This window comes from Tachyglossus aculeatus, chromosome X1 (genome assembly GCF_015852505.1).
Source record: "Tachyglossus aculeatus isolate mTacAcu1 chromosome X1, mTacAcu1.pri, whole genome shotgun sequence".
NCBI lineage: Eukaryota > Metazoa > Chordata > Mammalia > Monotremata > Tachyglossidae > Tachyglossus > Tachyglossus aculeatus.
In genome coordinates this window covers 59,812,670-59,831,507 of record NC_052101.1, presented here as the reverse complement: position 1 = coordinate 59,831,507, position 18,838 = coordinate 59,812,670, and the positions used below count along the sequence as shown (strand labels likewise).

The following is an 18,838-nucleotide window of genomic DNA, read 5'->3' as shown; positions in this document are numbered from 1 at the left end:
ACAGAAGGAAGGACCCAACAAGTCCTCTGGGAGAGTTCAGAAACCAAGACAATTTTTAAATTGAATTTGGAGAGCGACAGGAAGTCATCAAAAGACATCCTGGAGAGAATAACAAGAATGATTACGATGGCTGACTTGGTCACAGCAGTTCAGGCTGCTGATGGGCAAGGGGGACGGGCCCCGGCTCTCCGGTTAGGTTTGAAATGGCAAAAATCAACACCTTACCTCGCTGTCATGGAAGGGCTTGGAGCGGATTGTCAGGCTGCCTAGCTCAATGGACTTCTGGAACCTCATTGGGATTTGCAGACCCTGCAACTTTTCGTAAGCGTGACGAGCCAATTTAAACGCTCCCAAGGCTCTGCTCTGCTTGGCCAGGGTGAAGAGTGTATTGCTGTAATCAAATTAAGGGCTACGGAGGTATAGGGAAGTAAGTAAGCACAATCACTTTCTGGGTGAGCCTGCATTACAGTTCAATTGTTCCCAGTGCCAAGAAGGTGTGTGTTGAGACTAGAGAAACCCATCTGTCCATTTGCAAGATGCAAATCTATTTCCTGGATTCTAAGCACACAATTTCTTTTTTTTTTTCCCAGAGATAAGGATAATGCGGTTTCCATTAGTATTTTAACCCCATTTGGATGCTAACTGTCTTTTAGGTTCCTTGAGCTTTTTCTTGCTTCCAAAATTCAGACAAAACATTTTCTACTACACTCAGGCGTACTCTTCTACCCAACCCTGCAGACCCCGAGGCTGCCCAGAAGAGCCTGAGGGAGGAATGCAACAACATGACATCTCTCCAGCTCCAGCCAACATGGTGCCAGAGACTAATCCACTCCATTTACAGGCCCTAGAGAATCCACAGACTCCAGAAAAGTTTGGGGACAAGGGAGCCTGGAAGTCTGGTCTCATTACCTGCTGCAGTGGGTTAACAAGCAAAGCACTGCACTAAGCACTTGGGAGAGTACAATCCACACAGTTAAATCCCTCTAAGGCCTGGACATCCTACAGAAAGAAAAACAAGGCATCCCTATTCTCCCCAGATAACTCCCAATGTAAAAGAAGGACAAGAATACGGCTGCTATGAATCAGGTTGCTGGAAAGATACACTGTTTTGCTTGTAAAGTGCTCTGAAAGGAAATGCTAAGTACAGTTAGGCTTACGGAGACACTCCAAGATACGTGGCAAGGATACACTTTAGAGATCCCTAAGGGAATCTCCGTGGTCAGGCTGTGGAGCAGGAATCTGGAGATATTGAAAAGTGTCTCTGGGAGGTGAAAACTGAAAGGTTCATCCTGCAGTAAAACCAAAGACAAAAAGGAGAATTTAATTTATTGAAATTTCTGGCTGGCTCAAGACTAATTAGCTTCGCACCTAGCATTTGTGTCCAATCGCTTAACCCCAAGGAGCCCAAAGAAACTGAGATGTTGGCCAACTCTGCCCTGAGATTACTTCCTTTTATTCATTCATTCAATTTTATTTATTGAGTGCTTACTGTGTGCAAAGCACTGTACTAAGCACTTGGGAGAGTACACTACAACAACAGACACATTCCCTGCCCACAACTTCCTTTGATGGGCGACAGACACATTCCCTGCCCACAACTTCCTTTGATGGGCGAAGGCAGGAAACCAAACAAGATTTGGTTTCTGGTGGCATCTGGAGGGTAGGAGCCAAACTAATAATAAATAATAATAACTATCATATTTGTTAAGTGCTTTACTACATGCCAGGCACTGTACTAAGCACTGGGATGGATACAAGCAAATTGGGTTGGACACAGTCCCTGTCCCACATGGGGTTCACAGACTCAAGCCCCATTTTACAGATGAGGTCATTGAGGCAAAGAGAAGTGAAGTGACTTGCCCAAGGTCACACAGCAGACAAGTGGCGAAGCCAGGATTAGAACCCATGACATTCTGACTCCCAGGCCCGTGCTCTATCCACTAAGCCAGGGCCTTGGCGAGTAGCCCTTACCCTGAGAAAGGAGCCAAAGAGCTTGGAGAACCAGATAATTTGGCAGGACCTGGCCCTGCACCGGCCCAGTTGAGCTGATGACCCACAAGATCTCGCCAGGTTGTTCTTCTAGGTGCAGGCTGCTCTCTGGCAAGAAATATTAGGCATCACACCTAGAGTTACTCAGGTGGCAACAGCTGCATCTAAGCAACCTCCAAATGAGTAGGAACAGCACTGATGGAGAGTAAATTCCCATTTCCTTCTTAGCTTTAACTAGCCAAAATAGGCCAGTACCCGAACCCACCCTCAATTTCATCCACCCATTCGGTTCTTCATGTTCACTTACCTTCACACAGAGACATACACACACACAACAAATTATTCAATGGATGTCAGTGGGAGGAGATTTGTTGTAGGAGCCAGCTATATGACCTATGGCAAGTCACTTAAACTTCTCTGTGCCTCAGTTCCCTCACCTGCAAAAGAGGCTAAATACCAGCTCTCCTGGTATACCTGCTCCTGGTGCTCACCTGGACCAAAAAATCCATCCCCCCTATGCTGGTCCTCTTCATCGCCCCACCAAGGAAAAAGTCTTTAAGCTTCTCCCCACCCTGATAGCTAAGGAGAGTTCTTAGGGGAGATAGTGAAAACTCCCTATGGTCTGAAGAGAGCAGGCAAAGCTTAGTGGGTTGTTGGAAGAAGGTGGAAGTTGTATGGGGGTAGACAGATGGGGTTTTTTTTCCCATAGCTGTTGGGAAGGAATAAGTCTGGGATTCAATACCACTGGGCCAGAGAGAGGAGGAACTGCTAAGGGGTGTCGCGGGACCTTAAACCTCCAAGAAGGGTGTGCCCTCTGGCCCACACCCACTCAATCACATATCAGGGGAAATCAAGTTCGGCTGAAAGAAAAACCAGCATGACTCAACACAGACTCATTTTTAAACTGGTTTCTTGTTTCTAAAATCTCTGTTGTTAATTTAAAACTGAGCGAAACACCCAGAGCGCCCCCAGCCTTACCGTGTATCTCTGAATGGAGTGGTACACATGATAAATATCTGCCAAGTGCTGAAAGTGGTGAAACTTGTGGAGCATCTCTTCCTTCTGTGATGTATCTGCTCCAGGAGAGAAGGGAAAGGAATTGTAAAGCAAGGCCTTGCGACCCACAATGATCTCCAACAAACAACCGCTCTAGGACCAGGTCAGTCATCTGTATTTATTGAGAGCTTTCTGTGTGCAGAGCACTGTACTAGGCACTTGGGAGAGTACAAAAGAACAATAAACCTGGTTCTCCTGGTTCTCCTCTTACCTCTCCGGTCGTTCTTTCTCAGTCTCTTTTGCAGGCTTCTCCTCCCCCTCCCATCCTCTTACTGTGGGGGTTCCCCAAGGTTCAGTGCTTGGTCCCCTTCTGTTCTCGATCTACACGCACTCCCTTGGTGACCTCATTCGCTCCCACGGCTTCAACTATCATCTCTACGCTGATGACATCCAGATCTACATCTCTGCCCCTGCTCTCTCCCCCTCCCTCCAGGCGCGCATCTCCTCCTGCCTTCAGGACATCTCCATTTGGATGTCTGCCCGCCACCTAAACCTCAACATGTCTAAGACTGAACTCCTTGTCTTCCCTCCCAAACCTTGCCCTCTCCCTGACTTTCCCATCTCTGTTGACGGCACTACCATCCTTCCCATCTCACAAGCCCGCAACCTTGGTGTCATCCTCGACTCCCCTCTCTCATTCACCCCTCACATCCAAGCCGTGACCAAAACCTGCCGGTCTCAGCTCCACAACATTGCCAAGATCTGCCCTTTCCTCTCCATCCCAACCGCTACCCTGCTCATTCAAGCTCTCATCCTATCCCGTCTGGACTACTGCATCAGCCTTCTCTCTGATCTCCCATCCTCGTGTCTCTCCCCACTTCAATCCATACTTCATGCTGCTGCCCGGATTATCTTTGTCCAGAAACGCTCTGGGCATATCACTCCCCTCCTCAAAAATCTCCAGTGGCTACCAATCAATCTGCACATCAGGCAGAAACTCCTCACCCTGGGCTTCAAGGCTCTCCATCACCTCGCCCCCTCCTACCTCACCTCCCTTCTCTCCTTCTACAGCCCAGCCCGTACCCTCCGCTCCTCCACTGCTAATCTCCTCACCATACCTCGCTCTCGCCTGTCCCGCCATCGACCCCCGGCCCACGTCATCCCCCGGGCCTGGAATGCCCTCCCTCTGCCCATCCGCCAAGCTAGCTCTCTTCCTCCCTTCAAGGCCCTGCTGAGAGCTCACCTCCTCCAGGAGGCCTTCCCAAACTGAGCCCCTTCCTTCCTCTCCCCCTCGTCCCCCTCTCCATCCCCCCATCTTACCTCCTTCCCTTCCCCACAGCACCTGTATATATGTATATATGTTTGTACATATTTATTACTCTATTTATTTATTTATTTATTTTATTTGTACATATCTATTCTATTTATTTTATTTTGTTAGTATGTTTGGTTTTGTTCTCTGTCTCCCCCTTTTAAACTGTGAGCCCACTGTTGGGTAGGGACTGTCTCTATATGTTTCCAATTTGTACTTCCCAAGCGCTTAGTACAGTGCTCTGCACATAGTAAGCGCTCAATAAATACAATTGATGATGATGATGATAAACAGACATATTAGGTCTTAGGTGGTATTGGTGCTTTGGAGGAAATGAGTCTATGACTCAGGAAGAAGAGTTGGGGAAAGGAGTCCATTGTTTGGAAAGTTCCAACTTTGAAGGAGGACATACTCAGGAGCCAGTGACTCCAGAGGGTGAAACACCCTTCGTTTGAGGATTTCCAGCTAGGAAGGCCAGGACTTCCCTTTGGGAAACTTTACTGAACAAAGCAGAACAACTTATAATCTTTTTTCCCTTTTTTTCTTTTTTTGATGGTATTTGTTACTCAGGAAAGGCCCCAGCTACTACAATGGGGAGCATTTCCAGGGGTTGGGCTGGCAGGCCAGCAATGCTTGTCATCAGTCAATGTTCTACAACACCTCTTCATTGCTCTTTCCTCCTCCTGCCCCTTCCTCAACTTTCCCATCTTTCCCAGCAGTATCTCAAGAGGAGAGCTCCTGCCTCCTCTCAAAATCCACCACCTCCATCTGCTCCTCCAACCCCATCCCTTCGCACCTTATCCATTCTTCTGACTGCCATCTTCAACTGTTCACTCTCCACTGGCTTCTTCCCTACTGCTTTCAAACATTCTCAAGACTCCCCTAACCTAAAAAAAAAACCCTTTCTTGACCCCACACACAGCTCTCTCCAATCATCACCCCATCTCCTTCTTACCATTCCTCTCCAAAATCCTTGAGCTGCCTCCACTTCCTCGCCTCCAATTCTCTCCTTGACCCCCTCCAATCTGGCTTCCACTCACTGCTCTCCATAGAAACTGCTCTCTCAAAGGTCATAGATGATCTCCTTCTTGCCAAATCCAATGGCTTGTACTCCATCCTAATCCTCCTTGACCGCTCAGCTGCCTTTGACACTGTCGACCACCCCTTCTCCTGGAAACATTAACCAATCTTGGCTTCACTGACACTGTTCTCTCCTGGTTCTCCTCCTATCTCTCTAGCCGCTAATTCTCAGCCTCTTTTGTGGACTCCTCTTCTGCTTCCAACCCCCTAACTGTGGGAGTCCCTCAAGACTCAGTTCTAGGTCCTCTTCTAGTCTCCATCTGCACCCACTCCCTTGGAGAACTCATTCACTCCCATGACTTCAACTACCATCTCTATGCAGATTATTCCCAAATCTACATCTCCAGCCCTGAACTCGCTCCTTTTCTGCAGTCTCAAATTTTCTCCTGCTTTCAGGACATCTCTACTTGTATGTCCTGCCAACATTTCACACTTAACATGTCCAAAACAGGACTCCTCATATTCCCACCCCAAACCCTATCCTCCCTCTGACTTTCCCATCTCTGTACACAGCAACATCATCCTCCCTGTCTCACAAGCCTGTAATCTTGGCGTTATCCTCAACTAGTCTCTTATTCAATCTGTCACTAAACCGTATTGATTCTACCTTCATGGCATCACTAAAATCTGCTCTTTCCTGTCCAAACTCCTATGCTGATCCAAGCACTTATCCTATCTCACCTTGATTACTGTTTCAGCCTCCTTGCCGACCTTCCTGCCTCCGGTCTCTCCCTGCTTCGGTCCATACTTCACTCTGCTGCCCAGATCATTTTCCTGCAAAACTGTTCAGTCCATGTTTTCCCCTCAAGAACCTCCAGTGGTTGCCCTTCCACCTCCGCATCAAACAGAAACTCCTTACCATAGGCTTTAGCACACTCAACACCTTGCCCCTTCCTATCCTACCTCCCTGATTTCCCTAGTACAACCTGGCCTGCACACTCTGCTCCTCTAAATGCTAACCCACTCACTGTACCTCAATCCCTTCTATCTTGCCGCCTACCCCTCACCCACATTCTGCCTCTGGCGGGGAACTCCCTCCCTCTTCATTTCTGATAGACGATCCTCTCCCTACCTGAGAAGCCTTATTAAAAGCACATCTTCTTCAAGGGGCCTTCCCCAATGAAGTCTTCATTTCCTCTTCTCCCATTCCCTTCAGTGTCACCCTTGCATCCTTTATTTACCTCTCCCTCGGCCCCACAGCGCTTATGTGCGTATCCTTAATTTATTTACTTCTATTAATGTCTGTCTCCCTCTCTGGACTGTAAGCTCCTTGAGGGCAGGGAATGTGTCTGCCAACTCTGTTATACTGTACTCTCCCAAGCACTTAGTATAATCCCCTGCACACGGTGCTCAATAAATAAATATGACTGATTGATTTATCTGCCTTTCTTCTCTTTCTACACTTTCCCCCTAAACCCAAGGTAGCAATGGGAGAGATAGTAACAAACTTGCGTTGTTCTTAATCTACCTGAAAGGAATTCCACCCTCAATCCCAAATATCCAGCAGCATCTAGGTGCATTACGGGAAACCCTCTCCCAAGGCACCAAGATTAGACAGTGCTTTGGAGAGAAAAGAAAAATCAACCAATGAGCTTCCTAGGGTCATGAGAGCCAAAGGAAAACAATCTTGGGAGTACATTATTGTATTTGATCGGCTCTGAATCACTTGACTGGGTTTCATTCCTTCCAGCTACAAGTTCCTCCTGGAAAGGGAAATGCTTTGAATTAGTATGCCAGAGCGGGGTTCTTAATTGTAGCCTCAGAATGACATCTATAGATTTCTTAATTCTTATAGGAAAGCTGGAAAAAGATGACATACTAGATTATGGTACAAATGGGGTTATAGATAGTACAAGCAATAAATGAGCCTTGAGTTTTAATTAAAATGTTACAGCTCATTAGATGTTTATCTTGATGCCTCCCCAAGTCGGGGGTGGGTAAAACGTGATGGCTTGCTGATGTTTACTTACCTTGAGCTATATCAAGGCACTGCATGGACAGCATCCAGTAATAATATGCTGCATCGTTAAACCTGCTTTCCACTACAGCATTGTGGGTTAGCTGTTCCAATACTTTTATCGCTTCGCCTTGACTGCCAGCTCTGTGGAATGCTAGGAGAAGCAAGACACATGAGATTTCATCAATTAATTGAAATTCAATTTAACGATAATAGCAATAATCGTGGTATTTGTTAAGAGCTTACTATGTGCCAGGCACTGGGGTAGATGCAAGATAATCAGGTCAGACAGCCTCTGTCACATGGGGCTCACATTCTAAGCGGGAGGGAGATGGGTAAAGATGAGGTAACTGAGACACAGAGAAGTTAAGAGACTTGCCCAGCGTCACGTAGCAGGCAAGTGGCAGAGCGGGACTAGAACCCAGGTCCTCTGACTCCAAGGACTGTGCTCTTTCCACTAGGCCACACTGCTTCCCAGAGGAAGAATGGAAAGGATTCAGAACGGATGTTTTGGGTTGGAAAGTGGAATTGAAATGCACCTACAGCTGTTTTTTGTTTTTGTGCTGATGCAGGGTCCCAATTGGCTATAGCCCCCCCACTCCACCCCCCAAAAAAGCCAGTTTCTTTCTTTTTTCTATTGGCCAAGACCAACAGCAGGTAAGTCCAAGGACCTAACCCCTGCACAAGCAAGGCAAATAAAGCCCTGGATAGCAGGGGAATTCTTTTTTATGAGAATATTCACTCAATCTACAATATATATATATGTAAAACATCAAAAGGGAAAAGTATGCCCAACCAGGTGATTGCTAATAAGATTTCTCTGCCCACTTCCAGAACAGAGTCTTGGTCTTCTGTTTTGTCTGATGATCTGTTCAAGGGTGCTGATTCTGAACTATCTACTTATTGTCCTGCCTGTTTTAAATGGAGGTGCTTGGAAAGTCACTGCCTCCAGAGATCTGCTTCTGCTTTGGCATCCAAACCTTTGGGAGAACATACAAGGCCAACTATGGGACTCCAGCTGGCTTCAACCGTGGATGCAGCTGTAACAAAATCCTGTGGACTCTTGCTACCTTGGCTACTCTTCTGTCCCCTGCTTCCTAAACTGCCTTGGCATTCTGGGACAAGGAAACAGATAACTGCCCTTGTTTCAATCAGTCTTGTATCTCTGACCAAGTCCCAGGCAAATATGGTGATAAATGCTTGGAAATACTGAGACAGATAGATATGTTTGGGGTTTTTTTAATGGAATTTGTTAAATGTTCACTATGTGCCAGGTACTGTACTAAGTGCTGCGGCAAATACAAGCTAATCAGGTTGGACACAGTGTATGTCCCACATGGGGCTCACAGTCTTAATCCTCATTTTACAGATGAGATCACTGAGGCCCAGAGAAGTGAAGTGACTTCCCAAGGTCACACAGCAGACAAGTGGCAAAGCCAAGATTAGAACCCAGGTCCTTCTGACTCCCAGGACCACAGTTCTATCCACTAGGCCAAACTGCTTCTCCTGTTTTTGTCCAAGTATGCAGATAATTTGGCAAATGAATGTCCTGGAAATTGGGGGGGCGGGTGTGTGTGTGTGTGTGTGTGTGTGTGTGTGTGTGTGTGTGTGTGTGTGTGTGTGTGTGAGAGAGAGAGAGAGAGAGAGAGAGAGAGAGAGAGAGAGAGAGAGAGAAAGCACAATGATTCTCTGATGCCTTTTAGCTGAGGAGTTCCAACAATCACCCCTTAGTCCTAGAATATTTGAATCCTTTAATCCTCACCAAGAGGAAATAACTAGGAACTATTACCAGACATAAGTGCATATGAGATGTTACTGAGTATAAGCACATCCTATTTTTCAAACAGAAAAATACTGATACACCCTAGGCTTTCCCACTCTCCCTAAAATCAAGTAGCAGCAGATCACTAGCTCCAGGTATGGTAGGAAGAGAGGAGGAGGCCCAAGTCAGAACAGCCTTTTGTACCAGAGGGCTTTTCCTGGACAATTACTTATTAAGGGATCCAAACTCCCAAAGACAATCGGCAGGACAGACTCGCCAACGTACCTTTTTGCGCTTCTTCAAACTGATCGTTCTCTGCCAACCACTGAGCATAGGGCACATAGATCTCTTTCTTAAATTCAGGATGCTTCTCCCCCAGAGAAAAGGCCTATGAGCAGGAGGAAACACACTCTGAATCAACCATTCTGCCTCGCCGAAAGGAAACCCAGTGATGGGCCAAATTAATTATGGAACTGTCATATTTCTCCAGTATGACAACTCCAAACAGGGAGGAGATATCCCATTCCTTCACTCCAGAAAGGCAAAAACAACACAGGCTCTTTGAAAACAAAAGGCAATTAACAGCAATATGCAGAAGGGTGGATTCAATAACAACACAGGCTGTTTCTGGACCACAGTAGCTGCACTAAATCAGAAACATTTTATTTTGAGGGTTTGCGTGGGCCTTGGTGGTGCTGGAAGCAGATTTGCTTTTAATTGAATCTGACACCTACAGAAGCAGAAGTGACATTATTATCATCTCTGTTTATTATCTGTCAAATGTGGATTCAATTTCTGCATGGGACACATTAGTCCCGAAGCAACTGTCATGCGCCCGTTGTTTCTGAATTCTCTCCTTTTTAAATATCAAGGCCTGATATTTAAGATCTGAGCCATGAAGGACCTTTCACTGGGAGAGAAACAGACCAGGCGGTCAAATACAAGATCCAATGGAAAACTGTACATAACTGAAAGAGGCTGTTTTTGGGGGGTTTTTTTGTTTGTTTTTTGCCTGATGTGAAGCACAGCCAGGAGTTTCATTGGTCATAATTTATGCTGCTTGAAAAGGCTCCTTAGAATTTTCACTCGGAAAGCTACTAATCCTGCTGACTTTGCCCTCATATTTTCTCATCCACGATCCCTTCACTTCACCACATGGTGTAGTGCAGAGGGGCAGATAAGAGCCGGGCTTCACTTACCCAATCAATGCCTAGGTTGACCTATTCCTCAAACAAACCTGTTTTTAAAAAATGGAGATTGAAGCAACTGTCACAATTTATGGAACCCAAAGAACAGACTTCCAACATGTCTGGGAAGAGGGGAGGATGACAGCGAGCCTGAACGGGTACGTGACAATGAACGGCATCTTCAGGGCCTTACTACAGTAGCCTCCACACCCGATGCTGCTAATTCTTCTTCCCCTCTGCAGTCACTGAGCTCAGGTCGGGCCGGGAAGGGGGATGACTGTCTGAGAGGGCAAGCTCCTCTGGCTGATGAGTGTATGGGAAAGCACTTGGTGGGCTTTTCTACTCCAATACCACATGACCACCAGGTATGGCAAGGTGACAGAGAAGCTTCTGAAGTGGCTTAGGTTTAGCTGCTGCGAAGAAGGAAAGCACCTTGAGAGGGAACCCCGAGGGCTACGCTATGTCTCCTCGGTGCCAAGAGGTTCATGGAGGTGCCTGTTCGTAATGGAATGCTAATAATAATGGAGGCATTTGTTAAGCGCTTACTATGTGCCAGACACTGTACTAAGCGCTGGGGTGGAATACAAGCAAATTGCATTGGATAAGTCCCTGTCCCACCTGGGGCTCTCAGTCTTAATCCCCATTTTACAGATGAAGTAACTGAGGCCCAGAGAAGTGAAGTGACTTGCCCGAGGTCACCCAGCACACAAGCGGCGGAGTCGGGATTAGAACCCAGGTCCTTCTGACTCCCAATCCCGTGCTCTATCCACTAGGCCATGCTGCTCCTCTAAGGCTGAGAAAGCCAAGACTGAGATAGACAGAGTGAAATCTTCCTCACCTCTTCCCAGTGCTGAGTTTCTACATGGAGCTCTATCAGATGCTTCAGGTCCCCAATCTTCATGTAGGTTTCAGCAGCGTAGCCGGGGTTGTCCAACATCTTAAAGTAGTGAGCACACTTCAACAATGGCTCCCGCTCTGCTTTGTCCAGTTTCCGAGCTATGTCTATTAACCTGCCCCCAGAAAGAGAGAAGACCAAAATCACGGCCCGGCAACAGACTACGGCACAAGCCGAGAATCTGAATTCTGGCTCTGCTGCAGCTTCCTGCGTCCCAAGGACAGGGTGACTGCTCGTCTGCTCTATGCTTTACTTTAATGTCCATAGAGGGGCTGCCAAAAAAAAAAAAAATCACCTTAACCTCTCACTTGGAAGCCAGGTCTAAGCTGCTACAACCACTCAGGCCAAATGCTCTTGGGAGCATAAAGTTGTCTTTAGGGCAGGACCTTCATGTCCTAGTGGAAAAGGCGTGGAAATGGGAGGCAAGAGACCCAGATTCTACCTGCCACTGGCCTGCTTTGAGTCCCTGGGGAGGTCATTTAACATCTCGGCCTCAGTCTCCTCCTCTGTAAAATGGGGTTTAATACCTGTCTGTTCTCCCTTCCTCTTAGACTGCAAGCTTCATGAAGGATGGGGACTCTGTCGGATCTGATTACCTGTACCTGCCCCAGCACCTTGTAGGCGCTTAATAAATATCATTATTGGTACTGGCATCTGGAGATCATAATCAGAAGACGAGTATGACAGACAGACCAGCTTGGTGCACTGCGATCAAGAAATGAGGGTGCTCTTCAAACAGGAGCCTTGAGAGGATTGTGAGACCAAGAGGCAAAATAGAAAACAGTACCAGTGCTGCTAACGGCAAAGGCATCAGCTAACAAGAGACTATTTGGGGATATACATGACACCATCAGAATGGTCAGGCCTGCTGCACTGTTTTTTTTTCAGCCACACTTGCATACCTAGGCAAACTGATGATGGCATTATGCAAAGGACAACTGATGTGAAAATGCATGTGCAAAGTGACATAGAAGGGAGGGCCGTCCATTAAGCTGTATCAACCAGCTGCCATCCCTTTCTCTCTGCCATCTCTCTTCTAGACTCCCTCAATCTGAATTTCACCCTCTTTGCTTACCTTGGTTTTGCATGACCTCCTGCTGGAGAAATCTAATGGTCTCTTCTCAGCCCAAACCTCCTTCATCCATCTGCCACTTCCAACATGATAGTATCCTCTCAGAACCTCTCTCGTGACACAGATGGTATTCTCTATTCATCCTACCTCAATCAATCAATCAATCGTATTTATTGAGCGCTTACTGTGTGCAGAGCACTGTACTAAGCGCTTGGGAAGTACAAGTTGGCAACATATAGAGACAGTCCCTACCCAACAGTGGGCTCACAGTCTAGAAGGGGGAGACAGAGAACAAAACCAAACATATTAACAAAATAAAATAAATAGAATAGATATGTACAAGTAAAATAAACAAATAGAGTAATAAATATGTACAAACATATATACATATATACAGTTGCTGTGGAGAAGGGAAGGAGGTAAGACGGGGGGGGATGGAGCGGGGGTGAGGGGGAGAGGAAGGAAGGGGCTCAGTCTGGGAAGGCCTCCTGGAGGTGAGCTCTCAGTAGGGCCTTGAAGGGAGGAAGAGAGTTAGCTTGGTGGATGGGCAGAGGGAGGGCATTCCAGGCCAGGGGGATGACATGGGCCGGGGGTCGACGGCGGGACAGGCGAGAACGAGGCATGGTGAGGAGATTAGCGGCAGAGGAGCGGAGGGTGTGGGCTGAGCTGTAGAAGGAGAGAAGGGAGGTGAGGTAGGAGGGGGCGAGGTGATGGAGAGCTTTGAAGCCGAGGGTGAGGAGTTTCTGCCTGATGCGCAGATTGATTGGTAGCCACTGGAGATTTTTGAGGAGGGGAGTAACATGCCCAGAGCGTTTCTGGAGAAAGACAATCTGGGCAGCAGCATGAAGTATGGATTGAAGTGGGGAGAGACATGAGGATGGGAGATCAGAGAGAAGGCTGATGCAGTAGTCCAGACGGGATAGGATGAGAGCTTGAACAAGCAGGGTAGCAGTTTGGATGGAGAGGAAAGGGCAGATCTTGGCAATGTTGCGGAGCTGAGACTGGCAGGTTTTGGTGATGGCTTGGATGTGAGGGGTGAACAAGAGAGCGGAGTCGAGGATGACACCAAGGTTGCGGGCTTGTGAGACGGGAAGGATGGTAGTGCCGTCAACAGTGATGGGACAGTCAGGGAGAGGGCAGGGTTTGGGAGTGAAGACAAGGAGTTCAGTCTTGGACATGTTGAGTTTTAGGTGGCGGGCAGACATCCAGATGGAGATGTCCTGAAGGCAGGAGGAGATGCGAGCCTGGAGGGAGGGGGATAGAGCAGGGGCAGAGATGTAGATTTGGGTGTCATCAGCGTAGAGATGATAGTTGAAGCCGTGGGAGCGAATGAGGTCACCAAGGGAGAGAATGTAGATCGAGAACAGAAGGGGACCAAGAACTGAACCTTGGGGAACTCCCACAGTAAGGGGATGGGAGTGGGAGGAGGAGCCTGCAAAAGAGACTGAGAATGAACGACTGGAGAGATAAGAGGAGAACCAGGAGAGGACGGAGTCTGTGAAGCCAAGGTTGGATAGCGTGTTGAGGAGAAGGGGGTGGTCCACAGTGTCAAAGGCAGCTGAGAGGTCGAGGAGGATTAGGATAGAGTATGAGCCATTGGATTTGGCAAGCAGGAGGTCATTGGTGACCTTTGAGAGGGCAGTTTCCGTTCTCGGTTTCCTTTGTTGGGTGTTTTCCCTCTCCTCATCCCTGAATTCTGGGTATCTTGCGATGCACTTAGGCTTATAAAGACCCCCTTAGCATTTATGCATACACCTAGTTCATCTAGAATGCAAGGGTTGCATTCTCGCAAAGCCCACGTTAAGGAAAACTTACACTCCAGTACTCCCCCATTCCAATGCTGCATATGCACAAGCTGTTTCTTCTGATACCTTGGCATAGCATATCCAAAAAGGCCCACATAGTCGGAGAAGCATTCCCAATTCCCTAACAATGTTCTAGCCAAAATGTGTAGTGAAAACACATGTTAACGCAGAACGGAGTGTATATCAATTTACATGCCCTATTTATTTTTTCATTCATTTTACTTTTCCATCATCTTCCTACGACAAATTCTATCCATCTTTTTCCTCTTGCTCCCCATTGTATGTATGCAATTTATCTCTCCCTCATTCCCTATTAGGTTGGAAGCTCCTTGAGAGGAGGGAGTATCTTTGACTTTAATTGTACATTCCCAATCACCTAGAACAGTGCTCTCTGCACACAGTACAGCATGCTGAATGAATGCTCAGTTCTTGGTCTTCTATTCTTCTCAATTTACACTCACTTTTTCAGAGAACTAAATCACACTACCATTTTTATGCTGATGATTCCCATATTGACATTTCCAGCTCTGACCTCTCATGTGTTCTACTATCTTGCATTCGGAACGTATGAAGCCACATGGCCCAGTGGAAAGAGCTTGGGCCCGTGAGGCAGAAGATCTGCATTCTACTCCCAGCTCCATCATTCCCCTGTTGTGTGACCTTGGGCAAGTCACTTAATGTCTCTGAGCCTCAGTTTACTCATTTGTAAAATAGGGATCAACTACCTATTCTCCCTCCCTCTTAGATTTATGCACCCCATGTGGGACAGGAACTGTAGCTGGCCTGATTTTTTTTTTAATAGTATTTTTTAAGCGCTTACTTTGTAGCAAACACTGTACTAAGCGCTGGGACAAATACAAGGTAATCAAGTTGGACACAGTCCCTGTCCCACATGGGGCTCACCCTTTAAGTAAACACTTAACAAATACAACAATTATTTATTAGCATTTCCATCTGGATGACCCATGGGCACCTTACACTCAATATGGCCAAAACAAATCTTATATTCCCAACTCACCCACCTCCTCTACCCAACTTTTCCAACAGTGCTGATAACACCACCATCCTCCCTTTTCCACAAGCTTGTAACCTTGGTGCTATTTTTGACTCCTCTCTCATTTTTCTCCCACATGCAATCTGTCACTGCTGCACAGGTTCTTCCTCTGTATTACTTTCCAGAGCTGCCATTTCCTCTCCACCACCCTAGGAAATGCTCTTCTCATCTCCTTGATGGATTACTTTTACAGCCTTCTTTTCATCTCCCTGCCTCTAGCTTCTCCTCTCTCCAGTCTATCTTACATTCAGCTGCACTTATCATTTTAAAACACTGATTAAACCCTACGCTGGCTCCTCGTGTCTCCCCAATCAAGCAAAAACTTCTTGCAATTGGCTTCAAGGCTCTCCACCAACACACCACACCTAAAATCTCTGCTCTCTTCACCTCCTACTCCTCTACCTGTGCTCTTTGCGCCGTTCAATGGTATTTATTGAGCGCTTACTATGTGCAGAGAACTGGACTAAATGCTTGGGAGAGTACGATTCAACAGAGCTGGTAAACATTTTCCCTGCCCACAACAAGCTCCCAAGCTTACCTTCTAATTGTACCTCACCCTCAATTCTTGCCTTGTCCATCTCCTTGCTCACACTGTCTGGAACTCCCAACTCCCCCAAACCCGACAGGCTGTAGACCCCTCTCCATAGTCAAAACTCTCCAGAAAGTCCATCCCCAGCAAGCCTTCCCCAATTAATTCCCAGACACATCCCAAGACATATAAACCCATCAGCCATCTCTAGCACTTCTAGACTTCTATTTGTAAATAATTTTTGGGTTGATTTCCCCCTTAGGAGTTTAAGCTCCTTGTGGGAATGTGTCACTTGTTTGTTTTATACCTCTCAATCATTTCATTCATTCAATTGTATTCATTCAAAGCACATACTTTGTACAGAGCACTGTACTAAGCGCTTGGGGAAAGTACAATACAACAATAAACAATGAAATTCCCTACCAACAACAAATTCACTGTCTAGAGCCCACTTAGTATAGTGCGCTGCACCCAGTGGGCACTCAAGAAATGTTATTTCTCCTGCCGATAACAGCACATCACTCCTCTTCTCAAAAATCTCCAATGCTTGTATAAAACCAAAACTCCAGACCATGAGTTTCAAGGCTCTCCACTCTTATAATAATAATAATAATAATAATAATAATAATAAATAATAATAATAATAATAACTGTGGTGTTTGTTAAGCACTATGTGCCAGACACCGTACTAAGCACTGAGGTGGATACAAGCAAATTGGGTCGGACACAGTACCTGTCCTATGTGAGGCTCACGGTTTCAATCCCCATTATACAGATGAGGTAACCAAGGCCCAGAGAAGTGATGTGACTTGCCAAGGGTCACACAGCAGACAAGTGGTGGAGCCGTGCTCTCTCCACTAGGCCATGCTGCTTATCTAACTGTACTCTGATCTAGCTAGCACTCCAACGTGTGCTCTTTGTGCCCCTCAGGCCAACCTAACCACCCTTCACTCTTGACCCACCCCCATCTGGCCCATCACCTTTTCCCCTGCCTGGAATGCCTTCCCACCTTGATTCTGCCAAACCACATTCCTCCTTTGAAGTCCTACAAAAGCCACCTCCTTCAGGACACATTCCCTGATTGAGTCCCCCATCTTCTCCAGTTATAGGCTAAAAGCAGTATGGCTTAGTGGAAAAAGCACGGGCCTCGGAGCCAGAGGACCTGGGTCCTAATCCCGGCTCTACTACTTGTCTGCTGTGTGACCATGTGCAAGCCAATTTTCTGTGCCTCAGTTTCCTTATCTGTAAAATGGGGATTCAATACCTGTTCTCCCTCCCCCTTATACTGTGAACCCCATGTGGAGCCAGGATTGAGTCCAACCTGATGATCATTTATCTATCCCAGTGCTTAGTACAGTGCTTGGCACATAGTAAGCATTTAAATACCATCATCATCATAAGCCATCCCTTTAGCCACCTCAATGCTTTTGGACTTATCTGTCTTTTTATTATTCACTGATGTCTACTGTATATTTCTTCTCTCATTCTCATATGTTCATCAATTTATGTCTCCTGTCTAGACAATTAAATTCTCACTTTAGCATATTTACCAAACAGTACAGTGCTCTGCCCACAGCAGGTTCAATAATTACTGATAAATGATAGCTGCTTCTTCCAGAAACAAGCCAAGAAAGTAACTACTGGACAAAATTCTTAGCTCAAACCAATAATAATAATTGATAATTCTGGTATTTATTAACCACATTTACTATGTGCCAGGCAGTGCACTAAGCACTGGAGTGGATACAAGCAAATCGGGTTGGACACAATCCCTGTCCTATGGGGGCAGCTCAAAGTCTCAATCCCCATTTTACATATGAGGAAACTGAGGCCCAGAGAAGTGGAGTGACTTGCCTAAGGTTACACAGCAGACCAGTGGCAGAGCTGGGATTAGAACCCATGACCATCTGACTCCCAGGCCCCTGCTCTATCCACCACGCCATGCTGCTTCCCAAATGGAAATACATGGTCCTGTTCCCCATCATCAAAGCCTGTTTGCTGCTTCCCAAGTGGAAATACATGGTCCTGTTCCCCCTCATCAAGGCCTCTTTTGCTCTCTGAAGAACAGCCATAAACATTTCTTCTGTCTTCCCAGGTAGGCAGCACCTTCATGTGACTGGGGGGGTGGGGGGAAGGCCTCCCCATCCCCTTCAAGACCATCGGCTCCCTTCCTTCCAAATTTGCCCTCTTTCTGCTTGGAAAGAGTTAATTTTTGATCTTATCATTAATCTTTGAATTGCAAACCACTCCCTTCCCCCAGTCCCCTGAGCTCATTAGTTTTCAAGAGAAGGGCCTATTACAGTTGGTATCTTGGCAGAAAGCTGCTTCCCTCTCTTTTCTTGTTCTCAGAAGGTAGGTGGGTAGAACTGATCTCTACCCGCACCCCTCTATACCGGGGGAGATGGTTTTAGTCTTCATTCTGGAGACAAAGGAAACTGGCACATTGTAGCTGATCTAAGCACTTTCTACAGTGCTTTGCACATGGTAAGCATGCAATAAATGATTGTTTAATCAATTATCCTAATAATAATTGCGGTAAAGTCACTTACTATGTGCCCAGCACTGCACTAAGCATTGGGGTAGATACAAGATAATCAGGTCCCACTGGGGGCTCACAGCCTAAGTAGGAAGGAGAACAGGTATTGAATCTCTATTTTACAGATGAGGGAACTGAGGCAAAGAGAAGCTAAGTGACTTGCCGAAGGACACCCAGCAGTCAAGTGGTGGAGCTGAGATTAGAACCCAGGTCCTCTGACTCCCAAGCCCATGCTCTTTCCACTAGACCACATTACTTCTTATTCTCCTAGCTCTTGGAAGCTCAGAGGTCCAGGGCCTCCTTGTATTTCTATTTCCGAATCCCAGCATTGTTAGGGGCCACAACCCACGACATGTAAAAGGACAGAGGAAATCAGATGTCTTTGGAAAAACACTTTTTCCCCCCTTAGTCAAACCCATCTGAGTTGGCAAATTTGAGCTACAGGTATTTAAAACCTACATGTCTACCCAGCCTTGTTCACCACTGATTTCTATGGCTTTGATGTGCTCTCCAGCAGAAATGTACATCTCCACCGCTGCTTTGGGTTCATTGGTATTTCTGGCCCAGTCAGCCTGTTTTGTGATTAGTATCTTTGTTTCTTTGGGGTCTCCAGATTCAAGGAAATCCTGAGGAAACAGAGCAAATAACAATACTCAGATTTAGA

General features: G+C 46.6%; 1 protein-coding gene across 2 annotated transcripts in view; it reads right to left on the bottom strand.

The window, feature by feature from the left end:
* Nucleotides 1-18,838, bottom strand: part of IFT122 (intraflagellar transport 122) — a 74,009-nt gene that overhangs the window by 10,989 nt on the left and 44,182 nt on the right. For both annotated transcript variants that reach the window (XM_038772163.1, XM_038772164.1), the window contains 7 exons: nt 18,634-18,800; nt 11,122-11,293; nt 9,382-9,484; nt 7,348-7,488; nt 2,968-3,062; nt 1,189-1,289; nt 226-391 (listed from right to left, as the gene is read on the bottom strand). In XM_038772163.1, the coding sequence (XP_038628091.1) occupies nt 226-391; nt 1,189-1,289; nt 2,968-3,062; nt 7,348-7,488; nt 9,382-9,484; nt 11,122-11,293; nt 18,634-18,800 (945 nt within the window). The remainder of the gene's footprint in view (nt 1-225; nt 392-1,188; nt 1,290-2,967; nt 3,063-7,347; nt 7,489-9,381; nt 9,485-11,121; nt 11,294-18,633; nt 18,801-18,838) is intronic.